The following is a 19,079-nucleotide window of genomic DNA, read 5'->3' as shown; positions in this document are numbered from 1 at the left end:
CGGTGAAGGCAAAGCAAAGTGTTGAAGAAAAGCTGATGGCAGGGCTCGCTCTGAAAAAGATTGAAGAGATCAGATGTTGTTACAGTGATGATAGTTTTGGTTGTTGATCAGCTGATGAGAACTGGATCTGAACTGTAGTCTTACATACAAAATGTACACCGTTACCAAAACAGCAGAAAGGTGCCGAACACGAATAATGCTAGGCTTCATAATCCAGCTTTCATGATTTAGCATTGTGCTGCATGGTTTTAGAAGCTCAAGCAACACTATGTATAAAGATGGCAGTTAGCACCTAGCTGCTCCACCTATGCTAGCCAGTTTTTTGAAGTGAAGCCAGATTCACACAAAAAACTTCTGTAGATTATTTTTTTAATTTGCTGTATAAACTGTTTCAGATGTAATATTGGATGTAATTCAAGTTCTTGTTGCCAAGAGATATCGCAGCTGTCAGAAATTCATGATGTTCAGAAACAACCAGGAGGCTGTAATTAAGTTTTTTTTCTCCCTTCATATGCAGCTGTGAGTATCAACAAATATGTTCCCTTCAAACAGTATTTAACACCATTTAAAGTGATCAGTGTTACCGAAGTAGCAAAGGAAATCCGGCCCATACTTGAGCCAGATGTTTAATTAAAACAGGGTTGCAAGAATGATTAATAAATTAGAGTCAGGAGCAGAAAATCTCCTAGCTTTGATGTTAACATCAGAAGGAGCAATACTACCAATCCCACTGCGAATCAACAGCCTGAACCTTTATGCCTTTTGTTGGTCTATGCAGCTGAATGTAATAAAACCTTTACAAACCTGGAAAATGTTCTGTAAAAAATAGTTTGAGGGATCATCATGAAGTAACTTTCAAACATTTTTAATGACTGTCTCACATTTTCTGGCGATGGTTGTTAATATTTCATTTACAGATTTCAGCGTCAGTTCATTTGAGAAAGATTCAGTTTTACAAATCAATAAACCCACAGTGTTCCTGCAACACATGGCTGTTTTTTTCTGTTTTTAATAACTGCAGTGTTATTAAATGCAGCGTTCTGAGTCAGGAGGTTTCGCAGAGAATATTAAACTGCTGCGCTGTAATGAAAACACAGTTTTGCTTTGCTTTGCTGTCAGAAACAGACGTCTCTTTCAGGTCCCCGCCGTCGAACGAAAGTGAAGCTGCAGACGACAGCAAGGGCGGAAATGTGCAGAGAGTTCACACACTCGGATATTAACTAACAAATTGAGAGCTGAGTTTGAGTTTCTTCAGGATTTCTTTGACAATAAGAAATGAAGACACCGACCGAGAACACAGATGAATGGTTTTTACTCCCAAGGGCATATATTTAGCAGCTCTTCTGGAGCTTTTTATCGTATTACATGATGTTCTTCATTTTTCTGAATACTTTGAGGACTTCTTCTAAAAGCTGAGATGCTTTAGATGCAGTTTTTTACATTTTCTGGTACAAATGAAAGCTCCAGAACAACTACTAAATGGACTTTTTTGGTGAGAATCCATCCTACTGCTTTCAGTTTGTAACTAGTGCGACAGTTCTGAGAAAACCGAGACAAATTATACATCAAAACGTGTGGTTCGATCGGGAATTATGTACTGTGACTTTTGGTAGCGTTTCAAGTAACCATGGTGATGTAAATGGCGAAAAACATCCTATAGAAAATGAATGGAAAATGACCAAACCCACTCGTCTTTGGAGCCACTCAGCTTCGTCAAACTTTAACATAGAAACATGGTTGAAACTTTAAACAGGTCACAAGACTTGATGCTTTTTTTAACATCTGTATTTTCCCAGCTGTTATAGTTTTTACACAATCGCTGTTTACGTTTCATGACATTTTTTGACAGTTTCAGATTTTTAATAAAGGTCAAGAATTAAATTGAATCCCAATTTTAAGACAACATGGAAGAGAGAAGTCATCATTATCTGCAGAGGAAGATCATGTGAAAAGAGTGAGAGCCCCATAACAGCGACTGGTCAAACTGCTTCTCCAATCAAACTCTGAAGCTGATTATTCTTAAATCACTGAAAGTTAAAAGCTGGAATTACGACACAGACGAGTCAGAAAACTGTAGAACACGATTGTTTCTTTTGGTTCTAAGAAAAAGGGCAAGAAGAAGAAGAAGAAGAAGAAAGTTTCTTCTACCTCAGGCACAAGATTATTTATAATGCAGATCTATGTGTGTGGGTCGATCAGGTTGTTGACTCAACAGTTTCTTGCTGCCAGCTGCTGAGGTTTCTGGCTCCTGGTGGTTTGTGTAGGTGGACACGAGCTCCGTCTGCATTTGTTTCAAGTCCCACTGGTCACTGATGGAGTTTAGACTCGCATCACTGAACGCCTCGTTAAACTTAGGCCAGAATAACGTGATTCATCAGCTGCAGATATTAACAGACTGAGGCTGTTACAGTGGAAGAGAGAAGGGGGATATTGTGTTGTCAGTCATGTCTCTGTTGGATGAACACTGGTAGTGAATAATTACAGACTCTGTGGTTGCACCTGTTGAAGCTGGTTCTTAAGATTTCTACTGAGCAAACAAAAACTAATGACTGCTGATCAGTTTCAGCAGATGAGTCCGTTCATCAATCCATCTGTTTCCGTTTCAGAGCTTGACAGCCTTGTACCGGAACTGTGTCGCTACGGTAACTATAATAACGTTCATGGGTTGGTTAGGTTTAGGAGAAGATGATGATAGAATAAGCACTTCCTCAACATTAAACGATCTTTGTTGTCATGGTTACTACAATAACAACGTTGAACGGTCACGGATAATAGAAAACATGAGAATCTAACACACCGTTCTCATGTGTCACATTCATCCGTCCACCACCACCTCCTCCTCCTCCTGACGTGGACTCCCTCTCTTTACACTCAGTCACCGACACGTTGCCCTTTGCGCTGTCATCATCACTACGACCACTAGATGTCGCCTAGCAACATCTTCCATTCTTATTGTCAAAGAAATCCTGAAGAAATTCTAACTCAGGTCTCATGGTGACCTGGCTGAGAGCGGGAACTGGGTCTGAAGGGGTTAAAACTGTCTCAGAACACGTCTTTATTTTTACCTTTAATTTGCAGGAAATTCCATTTTTTTTCCACTTAAAAAAGGAAATTATTATAGAAATGATTTATATCATTTCAACATAAATGATACTGAAATCATTTTACAGATTAATTTAAAATGTATTTATGTTACAGGTATTTAAGTGTAGTTTTATTTTACGGCGTCATTAAATGAGCAGATCACTGAGACACTCAGGCCTGGAGGACAAACAGCTTCTTAAAGAGCAGATCTGGAGGAAAGCTCTGTCGCAGCACCTGCACACTGAATATTGTAATGATCTGCCACGACTCGATTGATGACTTGTACCCCCCTCCACCCCCCCCACCTCCTCCTCCTCCTCCCCAGGAGACCAAACACTGCAGAGCTACTTTGCTCTGTAAAAGCTGACAAATGCAGAGTGTTTTCTTACAGAGCTCCACTCTGTATTCCTGGATGTGTCCTGATCACTGCAGTTCTTCAGCAGCCTGAGGCGCTTTGAGCTGCAGTGAAATTTAAAACACGTTAGAGGAGGACCTCTGCAGAAACCCTCCCCGCTGTAGGGACCAGTGAACTGACCTTGACGCCCTGTTAACATGGAATTAATGCATTAATTAATGTGAGACAAGCATGAAGAAAAGAAATGCATATATTTGATGTCAACTCTCAACATGTCACTCTTTTTTTTAATTCACAGAGATCCTGATTGACAGATGTGCCGAACTCCATCAAACTGTTAAATACAGTCATTTTTACAGATGTGTTAAAACTGTTGGGGACATTTAACTGACATTTCTTTTAATTTGCTGTAAAATACTGAAGCCCTGAAAGGCAAGTTAACTTTTTTTTTGTCAGGATCATTTTTCAAAAATTTTTTTTCATCTGTATAAAACATCCGAGAGAGAAAACAAAAGAAATCTTAGAAAAATTATCCAAAAAAAATGTTTAACTTGCCTTTCAGGGCTTCTGTAGAAAACCTGAGGTTTTCTTTACCAACTTCAAAGTTCATTATTTTTCTCAATTTCCCTCAATATAGAAACGCAGAAGTCTCCTGGATAATTTAACTGTTCTGTAACTTTGAGGCCTGATCCACTGTTTGAATTATTTTGAGTCTGTTTCTCTGCGTTTTTTCCTGATCTATATCTCTAAATACTACACTACCCACGAGCCTCAGCTGCTGCTGCTACAGATAAGAATACAGAGGTTTAAATCAGAGCTGTGGTGAATTCTGTTCCAGATCAGTTTTCTGTACTGAGCAGAGCACCTGTGAGCTCTGTGATTGGATGTCTGTTAGTGCAATGCACTCTGGGAGTAGTAGCTGACTTCAGTTGTTTTGTTTTCTAACACAGTTGTTCGTCTTTTGTCCTGATGAAGGCGTTTCATGTTCAGAGAGAACCGTCAGTCACCAAGAACATGATGAGACTTTTCATTCAAGAACCAGGAGAACCCAAAATAACTTTGACAGTGTCCTTGTAGAAACTATTTTAAGGCCTGTGTGCTCAAAATGAAACATTAAGCCTTCAGATTAAAGCTCCTCCAGTGTAAAGGTCTGTGTCCATGTGTAGTGTGATTATAGATCAGCTCTAGCTTCTATATTAATACTGTGAAAGTATCAAAGCCTCAGTCCACAGAGAAATGCACACAGCCTGTATTCAGAAACTGAGCCTTAAAACCAGCCGTCAGGACTTCTGGAACTTTGTGATGTCACAAAGAAGCAGTCACCAAGCCCCGCCCACCTGGACCCACCATCCAAACCTTTACAGGATTCGGTTTCTCTGAATGTTTACATTGGATCACTCAGAAAAAAGTCAGTTAACATGCAAATACAATGTCTGTCAGAATCAAAAGGATTTTAAGAAAGTTTAGTACATTAACATTAACCTGGTTAAAACAGCACATAAAATTATATTTTATTATGAATAACAAGATTTTCTTTCAATATGTTCTTCCCACTGAAACCAAACCTTGGCCTCTGTGGTTGTGATCAACAGTTGGTTGTTTTTTGAGGGTAAAATTTTTAAGATTTAACCATTTCCATGTTGATCTAGTATTTCATTTTAAACTTTTACTGTAGCTTTATTCTGAAAGCGTTAACATGTATTTGTTGTTTTCATGTGATTTAGTCTTTACATCCACTGTCTTTGTTAGAGACTGGGACACGCTAACGTCACTCTTTGGTTCTTCCTGTCACTCGGTGCTGATCAGAGGGTCAAAGGTCTTTAATGAAAGGCTGAGGAGTCGATAAAGGTGTGGGGGGTCTAAACAGCCGACTTCTACAGCAATTAACCTGCTGTTGCTTTCGTTCTCTTTCAGGAAGTGGCAGGATTAATGTCGGCTGCATCGAGCAGCGTCGGACACTTAGGAGTCAGGGGGGAAAATTAGCAGGAAGAGATGACCATTAAAACCATCACAGTCTGCTGTTTGGAGCTCTGCAGCAGCAGCAGCAGCGTAATGACTCGGTGCTTTGATAATGTTTATTTCATGCTTGGGTTAGATCGACAGTTAGCTGATGCTCTGACTTGATACGGACCTTTTATTAAATACTGGATAATGGTCAGTGTCGTCCATCTCCCCCTCACAACAGAGTCAGTCTGTAAAACCCACAATGGAGTGAATGTTGTTTGGCCTAATTAATATCTGTATTTATGAACTTATTTAGGTAGTTTTAAGAATAAATCACATTAGGAGACTGAAACTCTCAATTGAAGAGTCAGGTTTTCTTAAAACAAGAGACAGATTTTGCCAATGACCCGGGGCCACTGGGCAGAGTCGGCAACTTTCTCACATGTTGGGGTTTATCTTAGAGCCACAAGCAAAGTGCTGTAAAGCCAGGAGAGAAATAAAACACACACTCACACACACACACAGAATTACACATGCACACTGCAGAGGCAGGCGCTTTCTCATCAGCAGATTTAGAATCTGCTCCGACCATCTGTTACAGCACCGAGAGAAACCTTCACAGAAGAGACACAAAAACGTCTTAATGCAGCAAAACCCTCATTAACATTAATTCAAATTCAGCAGCTGGAGGGGCGTGTCTATGTTTGATTGACAGCAGGTGGATGGGTGTGTCTATGTTTGATTGACAGCAGGTGGATGGGTGTGTCTGTGTTTTATTTGAAGTGTTGATCCATCAGAAGATATAAAAACCATCTCAGTGTAGTTTTACATCTCCTCTCTCAGGCTTCTCTCTGCAGCTCTAGTAACAACAGGTCGGTGAGCCAATCAGAAGAGAGGAGGCTCTGAGCCTCTCTTCTGATTGGCTGACTGTTTTCTGAGTGATCCAATAAAAATACAGCAGATTTCAGGTAAAAACACTCAGAGAAACCAAATCCTGCAAGGTTTGGATGGTGGGTCCAGGTGGGCGGGGCTTGGTGACTGCTTTGTTGTGACATCACAAAGTTCCAGAAGTCCTGACGGCTGGTTTTAAGGCTCAGTTTCTGAATACAGGCTGTGTGCATTTCTCTGTGGACTGAGGCTTTGATACTTTCACAGTATTAATATAGAAGCTAGAGCTGATCTATAATCACACTACACATGGACAGAGACCTTTACACTGGAGGAGCTTTAAACTGTGTCGCCTGTTTTGTGGGTTGGGCTTTATTTTCTGTCAGAAAAAAATTCTAATCAAAGAGAAAAAAAAAAGTTTTAAAAGGAATAGCTCAAGATTTCAGGGAATGACTCATGTGTGAGTCTTCAGCACAGACCATCAACGTGACTGAAACAGCCAAGTCACCGTTTCAACAAACTCTAATCCACAATAAAACACACCCTCTGTTTCCTCTCCGTCACCGTTATTAGAACCAGTTTAGAGATTTTGATAATCCACCAATTGAATAGTTAATTTTTCAAGCTAAAATTGCTGTTTTCAGCCTCTTAAATATAAAATAAATAAATATAAAATAATAATATAAATAAAATAATAAATAAATTTAAAAATATCCTGCTTTCTGTTTCACATCATGAATACATGAATTAAATCTTTGGCTTTTGGACTGTTGTTCAGACAAGACGTCACCCTGAATATATTTTCTCTCTTTTTGACATTTTATAGAACTAAATTATTAATTGAGAAAGTAATTAAGAATTAAAACAGTTAAATAAAATTGTGTATCAGTATTTTCACTATTTAGACAACTGATTCTAGAGAGGGTTTGTCTTCTTTATTCTGATTATTGAGTAATCGAAGAAAAATACCTTTTATTTGCAGGTTCAAGCTGCTCTTGTATTTTTTATATCTTTGTAAATTGAATATTTTCGTTAGTCGGAAAACGCAAGACATTTGATGATGAAAATAATCATGAGTTTCAGTCTTGTTCTGATGTCATGTATTTCCACCAAGTCTCACAGGGTTTTCTAGAAACATACATGAACAGGTAGACGACAAATATGCCACAAAGATTCCCGTTTGTGTTTCTGTTGGACGGAGATTCAACCTCGAGGCAGCAGAGCTTTAAAACTGGGACGTAACACCATGAAAGCAACATGACTCCAACGGTATTATATACATAATTAACACACACTGATGCATGAGCATGTCTGACATCATTTCTCTCTCTCTCACACACACACACACACACACACACACACACACACACACACACACACACAAATCAATCTAAATTCACCAAATGCATCAGCATCTCAGGCAGACAAAGGAAAGGGGAGAAATCAGGATGGAGGTGTGATGCAGCCTGAGCTGAGGGCAGCGACACACCCACAGAGTTCCTGTAGCAGCAGCAGCAGCACATGTTTTTACAGACAACATGTGAAAGAAGGAGATTTTCTCACCACAGCGGCCGGGCGCTCACTAAGCTCTCACCTGGTCCTAGTCCACGGGAAGCTGCAGGCTGATGGTCATTTTGACTCTGCAGAAGATACAGGAGGTAAAATCCAGTGATGTGAGACGGAGCAGTGGAACTGAGGGATGAAAAAAAAGAAAATTCTGATACACGATTCTGGATTAAACACCCTGTTGAACCTATAAAGAAAAAATGGTGGAATTGCCTTTCAGCTTTTTCCTTGATATTGTTTTAGTGTTATTTTGATTTCTGATGATGCAGAGTGGTGGAGCGTCGCTGCAGCAGCTCTCTGTCTGTTCCACTGCAAGAGGTAAAAGGGAAGGGAGGGGCGCTTTAAGACTCTGTGTGTGTGTGTGTGTGTGTGTGCAGGAGGCAGCACTTGCAGTACAGTTACTGCTTCTCTCCCATCTTCCACCAGTGTGAAGCTATCTGAAGTTGAAAGCACTTTCTGTCTATTATTTTCAAAATAAAAGCATAGTGGGTTCTGCAGGGCTGGATTACCAACTGTGTGCTTGATATAACACGGGCCTTCAGGTGGGACCATGTATGATTCACTGAATGGGCACAGGCCCAGGGGCCCCTGGATCAGAGCCTCATAGATGTTATTGTCAACAATTCTTGCTGGGAAGTCGATCAATTAACTACAAGGAGTGATTCTCTGAATTAAACTACACAAACACAATGAGTGTTGTAATGTATTTTGATTGTATAAAAAGATCATGAAAATCCAATTTCATTAAAACAGTTTTTTCTCTTTGTAAATTTACATTTTGTATTTGTCTTTGTGCGTTAAAGACATACTCTTATTTTGGAGGAAAATATGCCAGTTTCCTGTACTGTCTTGTTTAACTGTGGGCAACTTGCTGCACCTGTTTCTGTCCCCATCCTGCTGCGTTTCTGCTGACGGAGCACAAACCCAACAATGCACCAGTTAGAACCTGTAACTCCTCATTCACCACTGGGAATATTCACACGTATCATTATCAAAATTATTATTATTAAGACGCTTAAATGAGGGTATATAGTATTCATGTTAGTACCAATGTTAACAGTGTGTATGAATGAAATACTCATCCCTGCACGCGTCCAACAGCCATGCAAAACATACTGACTGTTTTTCATACGTGGAGGTGGATCAACATCAGAAACACTTCTTGTTTTATTTTGAAAGATTTGACCATAAGTGTTGATATGATATTATGTCTGTTTTGATTTGAGTGATACCATGTGTTCACTGCCCTCCTGTGGACGCAGGTACGAACTGCAACACTACATTTAAATGTTCCAGTGTGGACTCCAGTCTAACATGTTAAAGTTGTTCACACCAGCAAGAAAATATTTACATTTTGGAAACTGAAACTTAAACAGATGTACAACTTACTTAGGAATAATTAAATAAATGGCCATTTTACATGTTCTTCTTGTTTATTAATGCACGAAGTTTTGTCAGATGTGATTTGTTTACATTTTTCGAAATGGGGGCTTTTATTCTGAAAGAACACATAGTACCGACACAAAACAACATAACGGTTTCCTGTTTCGTTTGTTGTTGTCTGGTTCTGTTTCCGGTGTAGCCGCAGCTGTTTTCGGCTCCAAAATGACCAAACTCCAGCTGCTGAACGCTTACCTGACGGAGCGGCTGACCGTGGTGGTGAAGGAGATCCTGGACGTGGTGGAGGACACGGTCACCGAGTACCGGGAGGAGGCCGCCAGAACCAAGCGGGAGAACGAGAGCCTGCGGAGGCAGCTGCGGGACATCCTGCTGCTGGAGGCCGAGACCGAGTGGCTGAGTAAGGGCCGAGCTGTCCGGCTAGCTCCGTCAGAGCGCCGCTCCAAACTGCCCTGGAAAACACGTCCAGTTAAAGGTTTCAAAGGGATTTAACGCTAAATATTGTCAGAAACACAGATTTCAAAGTTGTAAAGATTCGTTCAAGACTCGTTTTTACATTCGGCTTCTGTTAAATAAACGCACTTGAGTTAAATTTTAAGACAGACCTGATTTTATTTAATTTTTGCCGGTTTCTTCCGCTTTTCCAACAAGCCAGAGTCGACAGTTTTGATTTGGTTTTTGAAAAACAGCGATGGTTTTTGGCGGACCGGTTAGCTACACGCCGTATTCAACTTTAGAGTTTGTTCATACAGAAATCTGTTTGTGTACAGGATTATTTTTAGGTCTATATTTTATATCAAACAACTCAGCGTTAAACTGGCAGATTATTGCATGGAGTTTGGTGTGACGTTCATCCTGCGCAGGAGAATTTATAGTTTAGGGAAGTGATGATTAACTGGCAGACTACAGTCCGGGTCTGAATCCAAAGAGGATTTTTTATCATTAAAATTATAGTAAGCTTTATTTTGATGAGATTTTTTAACAGACGCGGCGTCATCGGCGCGGCAGAGCTGACCAATCAGGGGAGAGCTCTGTGGCAGGCAGTGACAGATATAAACAGGTGGCTTGTTCCAGACGTTGAGACTGTGTGTGTATGTGTGTGTGTGTGTGTGTGTGTGTGTGTGTGTGTGTGTGTGTGTTCAAAGAGGAAACGCACAAATGCGCCTTTATACTTCCTCTAACGAGGCCTCCATACCTGTCTGTGGCAACATGATTACACAACAACCTGTCAAGACAGATGCACAGCGAAGAGTCTCTCTGGTAGAGTTCTGAAGACAGAAATCTTTTTATAAAAATTAATTTTTTGAAGACCTTTAAAAAGTATCTGCACAACTGAGGGAAAAGTACTGAAGCTGAGAAAGGCCATAATAATATTTTTTTTATCCGGTTATTGCAAGATAACAAAGCTCGTTATCCCGGGATTATGAGATATTATCAGAAGAAAACGACTTTTTCTCATCCAGATGTCATGTTTGCTCCTGATAATATCTCATGATAATATCTTGTTATCTCAGGATGAAAAAAAGTTCTCTCTTGCTAATTGTTATCTTGTTATCTTGATGTGACAAAAAAAATTAAATCTTTTTCTCCTGATAATATCTCGTTATCTCAGGATAATGAGCTTTGTCATCTTGAGATAATGGGATAAACTATTTGCGAGCTCGGCCTTTCTCGGCTTTCTACAGAAGTTGCATGAAAGGTTGAGGTGTATTAACTCCGTCTGGAGGATGTTGAGTTAGTGAAGGGACACACCGGAGAAACAGCGAGGAATCCAAATGTGAAGTTGATATCTGAGCTGAAACAGTGGGCTCCTTCAATAGTCCTTTAGTCATCAGTCTGATTCTGTGTTGCAGGATCCACCAGGTCCAGTCTTGGTTTTGTGGCTCCTGAGCAGCAGTCCAGTGACCCGGAGCTGAGGCCCTGCCCAGAGGAGCCGGACTCCACCCTGAAGCCCCGGCAGCCTCCGGCTACCACGGCCAACCAGACTCATGAGCAGGTGGTGTCTGTGCAGCTGCTGTCGGTCCAGAAACAGAGTCCTCCTCCCGGACCCATCCTCCTCCCGGGGGACGAGGAGCCGGCCGAGACCTGGGAGCCGGTTCTGAAGCCTGAGCCTCAGCAGGAAGTGATGAACAAGGCGTCACCTGTTCGCTCTCACTCCTCCCTGAATCCTCCGCCCGCCTCGGGCCCCATAGTCCATGTGGAGGTTCCAGCGCTCAGAGAGGAGCCGCAGGTTCCTGCTGTGATCAAAACCGAACCCGAGGACTTCAAAGTGACCGAACCTGAAGGTCACACGGACTCTCTGACGGCGACCGCACTCACTCACGCCACACAGGAGGAGTCCGGCTTCAGGAGCAGCGATGCAGACAGGACGGTGGTGGTGGTGCGTGCAGACCGACACGACGCTCATCGAAACAAGGCGTCTTCTCAGGAGAAGCTGACGGTCTCGGTCGATGATGTCACAGTCGCCGGTTTTCCCCCTGAGCTCGTCCATCGCTGCCCCCGCTGCGGCGAGGCGTTCAGCCAGGCCGCCAGCCTGCGCCTCCACCTGGAGCAGAAACGGAAGACCTACGCCTGCGAGTGGTGCTGCAAGTCCTTCGCGCAGTCGGCGGACCTGCGGCGCCACCTGCGCACGCACACGGGCGAGAGGCCGCACCGCTGCACCTTCTGCTCCAAGAGCTTCAGCCAGAGAGGAAACCTGAGGCGCCACCTGAGGATCCACACGGGGGAGCGGCCGTACAGCTGCCCGTACTGCTGCCGCACCTTCAGCGACGGAGACACCATGAAGAAACACAAGCGCACGCACTCGGGAGAGAAACCGTACCGCTGCGTCCAGTGCTCCAAGACCTTCACCACCTCCAGCGGCCTGCAGATACACCTGAAGAAGGACATGTGCTTCGTGGCTAACGCCTGATTGGTCGGACGCCGCAGGGAGGTGGAGTCACTTAGCAGAAACATCCGCAGACGAGCTTCCTGTTTGAAGACGTCGAGCAGCAGGGGGTAGAAAACATGTTGGGACATTTTCACTAGAGCTGAAACAATAAGACAGAAAATAATCAGCTGTTTTGATCAATTAGTCGATCAATTAGTTTTTATGTAAAAATACCAAAACGTTTTAGTTCCAGCTTCTCACTGTATTTGATGATAAACTGATGAAAACTGTTACTATTTTCTGACACTTTACAGATTAATTAATTAATCCATCAGTTAATTAATTAATTGAGAAAAGTAGTCATAGAAGTAAAATCAAGTATTTAGTAACTTGCTGAGAACTTTCCTGACATGTCGCTGTGATTTGAAGTTGAAGACACGAAAACAACGTCACATTGTTGGTTTGTTTTCTGCGGCGGAGCGTTCGGGTCACATGAGGAAAAATCTGAAATTACAAGAATACAGTTGTAATTTTGAGAATAGAATCAGAATATTTCAAGAAAAAAAGTCACAATATGAGAATAAAGTTGTAATTTTAGGTTCTGTGTCATTTTAGAGGGAAACAGCAGAAGCTTTAAAACGAGGGACGTGGAGCATCATCATCATCATCATCATCATCATCATCATCATCATCAGGACATTGAAAAGATTGTGAAGCAACTGAGTCTGTTCTATTGTTAGACAAACAGCAGCTGCCAGTGACCGTCCTCTCACTCGTTTGATTGGTTGTTTATAATCGTCCTAAAAATTTTACATTTTTAATCCTCGTCATATTAAGATTTTAATTCTCGAATTTTCAGATTTCTATTTTTTCCCTCAGTGTGGCTCTAACGCTTCGTCGTAGTTTTCTACCCCCTTTGTGCAGAAACTCGTCTACTTCATCATGAGGATGCGACTGAGCGTTCAGGTGGGGGCGGAGCTGTCGCACCTGGACAGGCAGCCAATGACGAGGAGTCCAGGGAAACTGTTTACCTGAATGGGACACGATGGAGTCGTGTTTTATTTGGCAGCTGCACAGTTGCACTGACTGACATCATCCACGCCTTCATATTAATTTATCTATTTATTTACGAGGACGGACTGACGCGTCCTGCCGGATGAAGACGTGTGCAGAGGATGTCAAAAACAAGATCCACATCAGAAACATGGACAGTCATCGCTGAAATAAACTACATCATTCCTACAATACATTTCACTGAGCTGCCACTTTATGAGGTACACCCCCACCTTCCTACAGACTCTACGGCCCAGGCAGAGCTAGATCAGACAGATCAGTGATACCTTATTGATCCCAGTGTGAAAAATAATCCACAAGTGACGTCGAGAGGACGACAGATGCAGAAATGAAGGATCAGCTGTAAAACCATCGTCTGCATCGTCAGAATTTGATCCCGTCTCAAAGAGCACAATCAATAAATTATCTCAGCTGTTTGAGACGAGTTTAGGGAACGGCCGACTCAAGTGCTCATGGGAAATCCTCGCTGTGACAGCAAAGCCTCTAAAGGTTGAAATCAGCTGTTTCCACCTCTGCACATCTGGTTGTTTTATCTCTATCCAGACACTCGGACGCGTCGCGCCGCTGCTACAGTCCAATGAAAGTGATGATTGATCCACATGTGACGTTAACCGGGTCGTGACAGAGCAGCGACGTGTCCGACTTCCTGTCTGAGCTGGTTTTAATGTGAACACGCCGACGATCAGGATCCGGTCGTACAAAACACCTTCAGTTAAGATTTTCCTTAAAGTCTGAGTGAAAGTTTCCTTAAAATAAAAACAGTTGCAAAAACACCCTTAAGTTTTCTCCTCAAGGTTTCCCTCAGAAATATTCACTGAGGTATTTAAGCTTTTCTCCTTCTCTTAGTCTTTAACTTCAGGAATCACTTAACGTCAGTCAAACCGCTGAAAAAAGCCCTTAGCAACTAAAGTTCACCTGCTTCTCAAGGTCTCATCAATGATAACAGGTCGGCCTATCACAGGTGCTAATGGCAGCAAATAAACGGTCTCCATGGAAACAGTAGAAATTTCCTGCTGTAAAATGTCTTTCACTGCTGTAAATTACTTAATGAGTTTCAATAACAGGAAACCTTTTAAATTATTCTGTGCAACACCCTTAAGTGAGAGGAGAAATTAAACCTTAAGTGTTAAACTGAAGGTGTTTTGTGCAACTGGTCCCCTGGTAAACAGACGATGACGTCATCGCTTTGTCTCATACAGGCAGCAACAACAACAACGTAAAGAGGTCAGAGGTCAGAGGTGTACCTAATAAAGTGGCAACTCATTGTTGACATTGATAACATGGAGGTATTTAAAGTCAAACACATGACGATGTTTGTGGTTCAGATGTTTGAAAATGTGACTTTTCAGAGACTGAAGCGTCACGTGATCAGCGGCGGGCGGTTCAGCAGCAGCAGACGACCACTTCCTGTCCAGGTGACAGGTGTGCGTTTGATGTAGCAGGTGCAGCTGGAAACTGTGCTCTGTTTCTGTGGGCTGCTTTTCCAGACGAGAAGAGACTCTCCTGCGGCTGCTACAATACTGAAGATACAATAATATATTATTATTTATTTTCCTCTCGTAGATTTTATCAGTGTTAGACGGCCTGATCTCGCTCCTGCAAACGCTTCAGAGGCAGTGATTGTAAAGCATGATGGGAAACTGCTTCAGATTGAGTGACGATTTTCAGAAGAAGAAGAAGCCTGTGAACAGACTGGAGGAGCGGTCAGTGAACGTGACAGAGACTTTTCTGTGTCATTATCAGTATTTTGTATTCATGTGAAACATCTTGGATTTTTAGCCAAAATAAATGTTCAGTGAAACTGTCGTGCCTCCAAAATATTGATTCATTGAACGGTTTGATTTTAAAATTTGTATGTTCACATTTTAAAAGAAAACCTGACTCTGGTGATGTGGACTTTAACTTACTCTTACTTTCAGGCCAGAATTACTTTCACTTTAATTTTATATAAAGTACCAATTATGTTTTTTCCAATTAAAACAATAAATCACATTCTTTTTAAAAAGAAACAGGATCAGATGGAATATCATCTGAATCAATATGAAATAAATAAATGAATAAATACAGCTATGAAATAACGCCTGAAATAAAAAAATTAGGTAATAACTGTAGGAATATATAAATGAATGCAAATAATATACTGGTGAGTAAATAAATAAATACCTATACAAATGAATTAATGATTTATTTCAAAAATGACATTTTTATTTATTTCAGGGGACTTTTATTTTACAATTCCACATTTATTTATTTCTGGAGACTTGTTTCCATTAGTGATATTGAAATGATGGGGCATGGCTATCTCACATTCATTTTTTTATTCATTTATATAGCTATTTATTTATTGATTCATTCACTAACTTTCATATTTACATTTACATTCATTTATATATTTCTACAGTTATTACCTAATTTTTTTTATTTCAGGCGTTATTTCATAGCTGTATTTATTCATGTATATTTATATAATACTGATTTAGATGGAAGTCCATTGGATCAGCTTCATGCACCGTCCAACACTTTGTTCCACAGCAAAACTTCTTTTTTTAACAGACTGAAACAAGAACCAAACTTTAGTCTTGTTGTCGACCGGACACAACTACAAACATGCACCGATAGTGAAGAGACAGGAAGTAGAACAGAGAGAGAGAAAATGACTGAAACATGAGATATAGCATTTGGGCCAATGCAAGGGAAAAAAAGTTTTAAAAAAAAGTTAAAAATAAAAAATATATATAAATATGAAAAATATAAATTAAAATATCGTAAGAAAAAAAATATATTTTTAATTCTCCAAAATAAACTTACTGTAATCCGATTTTTCTTCCTCTGCAACCTGCTGCTGCTGTCACTTTTCTCTCCGGTAAATATCCCCTGACACCAGTAAAGCTTCTGTTTTAGCTCGTGGGAAAATACCTGAACGTGTTTGTTTGTTCACGGAGCGTCGCGAGCTCATGTGAAACCTGTTTTCTCACCTCGGTTCTGTTGCAGTTTCTATTTGTCTTTGAAATCCCGCAGTGAGGCATGATGGGAAGAAAACAGGTGTAAAGAGCACAACTGTACATTTAGTTTTAAAAAGTTGTAGCTGTAAAGTTCATGTAATGTCCCCACACAGGTGTGCTCCCTTGTTCACCTGATGAGAGCTCTGATGTGTTCACGTCCTGTCTGATCAGTAGGAAAGATTCAGTGATCGTCGCCTGACGTGAACGTCCATGTTAGTTGCTGTTCAGCCATCACTGTGTCAGTAAGTGTCAGTCAGAGCTTCACACTCACAGTTATCACCTGGAAGTTCACATGAATTTATTTATTTATCTAATGATATTTACAGGTCAGACACTCGTAACTCTAATGTGACCTGAATGCAGCATCAGGACCACGTGACAACGTGAGCGTTCCCTCACCAGACTGTCAAAATAAAAGTTCAGGTACTGAAACATTCCTTGTTTTGAGCTTCTCAAACATCAGTCTGAAACTTTTATTTGTCACATCTGATACTAAACTGAACTTCTGTGGGTTTGGACTGTTTGACTGACTGTTTTAATTATAATAAACTTTATTTGTACAACACGTTTAACAAAGTTACAAAGTGCTTTACAGAGAGAAAAGAGAAACTGATGAATAAAACTGGGGCTGAGGGACCACAGGACAGTGAGTGAAAGATAACAAAGCAGGAATAATTTACATAAAAAGAGATTAAAATAACATAAGATAATAACAAATGACATAACAAAAACTAAAGTGTAAAAGGCAAATATGAACAAATCTATAATAAACTAGAATCACATCCACGTGTCTGTTTCCTCCACCAAACAGCCAAATTACAGGAAGTATTGTCAAAATAATTTTCTCCTATTGATTTCAAGGTGTATGAAGGTTTATCATGTGCTCATATTTCACAGTTAAACAATTTGCAGGATAAATAAAATGCAGTATTTTAAAATGTACTTCTTTAGTTTAGTATTTTTAAGGCAATAGCCATGATTGTTTTTTTTTATGGAGGGACTGTTTTAGTTTCTTTTTTTAAAAATCACTTATCTTTATTGATTTTGAACATTGTACATCCCTTTTCCAGAGTGGTTTGGATTTATCTTTCAAGTCTTCCTTGAAACAACTTTCTGCTGCTGTTGTAGTACTGTTTTCTGACTGTAGGGGGCAGTATCGACCCACTCCACTGAATTGAACCACAGAATGAGAACAACAAACACAAACTCATTGTTCTGTGTTGAATTCCAAATTTACTGTTGCATTGTACATAAAACACCTGATAGAAATGTAAGAACGACTGTAAAGCACGAGATCAGTGTAAACAACAGTTCAACAATATCGTATAGAAAGCCACATTCATACATTCAGTCGTGCATAAAAGATGAACAATAACACTGTAAACAGAAGAATCTTCAACATGAACCGTACCTGAATGTTTCATCATGTCTCACTTCAACACTTTGAATTAGAAAACAGGCAGAGGGAGTATAGAGATATAAAGAAGTATAACAACATATTGCATCATGCAACAACAAGGAAGAACCACTTGTATTGATATATAATCATCATCATCATCATCATCATCATCATGTTCGGTCATGGCAGCAATAAGATGCAGTTTGTTTTTTCACAGTCTCGTTAAGGAGTGCAATAGAAGTGTGATCCGGGCGTTATGGAGCAGAAATCCTGGAGGTTTTAGGGTTTGACCGATATGAGTGAGAATGGACGCTGCTGAAAGTTCAGATTTCCTGTAGATGTTTAATATCTGTTCACTAAACCCCTCCACTGAACAAACAGTGATGTCCAGCTTAGCTAACTCTGGATTTCTCCACACTGACACGATGTTCATTGCACTGTTGTAAAGAGTGTGGAAGGTCGTGTCTTTATCAGCCTTTCCAAAATCAAAAGATAACTTCAAAGGATGCTTTAAACAGTGGGTTTATCTGTTCTAATGTAAACAATCGTTAGCATGTCCGGCTAACTAGCTTATTGCAGTACTTTTAAGGTGTATTAGCATATACAACCACCTATGTTAGCCTAAACTCTGCCCTTTAGCCCACTGTAGCCTATATAGTGAATTTACACTCTAATAACAGTAGCTGTTACTGTTTTGTTCCCCAAACATATTACTCCTCGTCCTAAAAGCTATTTCTCAGGTATTGTTAAAAATTTGGAAAATGCAAACAAATATGAGACATTTTCAACCAACTCATGGATCTAACATTAGCTTAAGTAGCTAGCTATCTGCTAGTGACAGTCATCATTTCAACTGAAAATTAGTAAGAATTTCGATGCTAAACCTGCCACCGTTAGCATTGTTAACTGTAAGATTCTAGAAAGTTAAGACTGAGGAACATTCTACAATGTGTAGACTAATGCTCATAGCAACAGTAACTAAGGGGGGGGTGGGGCTTAGTGAACATTGTATTACAGTTTTCTTGTGAAATGACTGTATATAGTTGTCATTGTGGACCGTGCAGCTTGTGAAACTATTTAAATCAGTGAACATCAAACCTTCTCTGAAACAGGTATTCTCTCACTGTTAGCACCTTTAAAGACCTGCTGAGCCTCCACCTATTCAAACAGGTCAAACCTGGAACATGTCAGGGTCTATAAAACACTCAAAAAAACAAGATTAAACATTTACAGGAAGAAATAAAAGAAATAAATTTACACATCTCTGCAGCTTTTCCAGACTGTTAGTTTTGTTTTGTAGCTGTAATCATGGAGGAACCTCCACCCGATCAGAGGTGGAACACACTGACAAAATCTGATGTGCAACAGAAGCCAAGCACATACGAAGGGTGGAGACCAAAAACAGAGCTAAATGAGCGTGATACTGGACTCGCTCTGTGTCTGCTGCCGTTAAAGGTTCATAAGATTATAGTCAGGGCTGTTCTTTTTTTCCGTTCTTTT

At 40.5% G+C, this 19,079-nt stretch overlaps 1 protein-coding gene across 2 annotated transcripts; it reads left to right on the top strand.

The window, feature by feature from the left end:
* The first annotated feature begins 9,407 nt into the window (after window positions 1-9,407).
* LOC111238926 (zinc finger protein 358-like) lies at window positions 9,408-14,979 on the top strand. Of its 2 annotated transcripts, XR_002665838.1 has the most exons (3): window positions 9,408-9,635; window positions 11,089-12,232; window positions 12,720-14,979. XR_002665838.1 is itself a non-coding variant. In XM_022768649.1 (2 exons), the coding sequence occupies exons 1-2, from the start codon at window positions 9,443-9,445 to the stop codon at window positions 12,144-12,146; spliced, it is 1,251 nt and encodes a 416-aa protein (XP_022624370.1). In that variant the 5' UTR covers window positions 9,408-9,442; the 3' UTR covers window positions 12,147-14,979. The 2 variants fall into 2 exon arrangements, 1 of the variants encoding a protein (XP_022624370.1); XM_022768649.1 differs by having other exon boundaries at window positions 11,089-14,979.
* Window positions 14,980-19,079: the final 4,100 nt, after the last annotated feature.

Source organism: Seriola dumerili, unplaced genomic scaffold, assembly GCF_002260705.1.
Source record: "Seriola dumerili isolate Sdu_G_001 unplaced genomic scaffold, Sdu_1.0 BDQW01001787.1, whole genome shotgun sequence".
In the NCBI taxonomy this organism is placed as follows: Eukaryota; Metazoa; Chordata; class Actinopteri; order Carangiformes; family Carangidae; genus Seriola; species Seriola dumerili.
This window is presented reverse-complemented; position numbering and strand designations above follow the sequence as displayed.

Bases quoted from the DNA above. Each gene is read 5' to 3' on its own strand.
- LOC111238926 (XM_022768649.1), top strand. From the start codon at position 9,443: ATGACCAAACTCCAGCTGCTGAACGCTTACCTGACGGAGCGGCTGACC. The intron at 9,636-11,088 runs GTAAGGGCCGAG...TCTGTGTTGCAG, and splicing joins GGCCGAGACCGAGTGGCTGA to GATCCACCAGGTCCAGTCTT.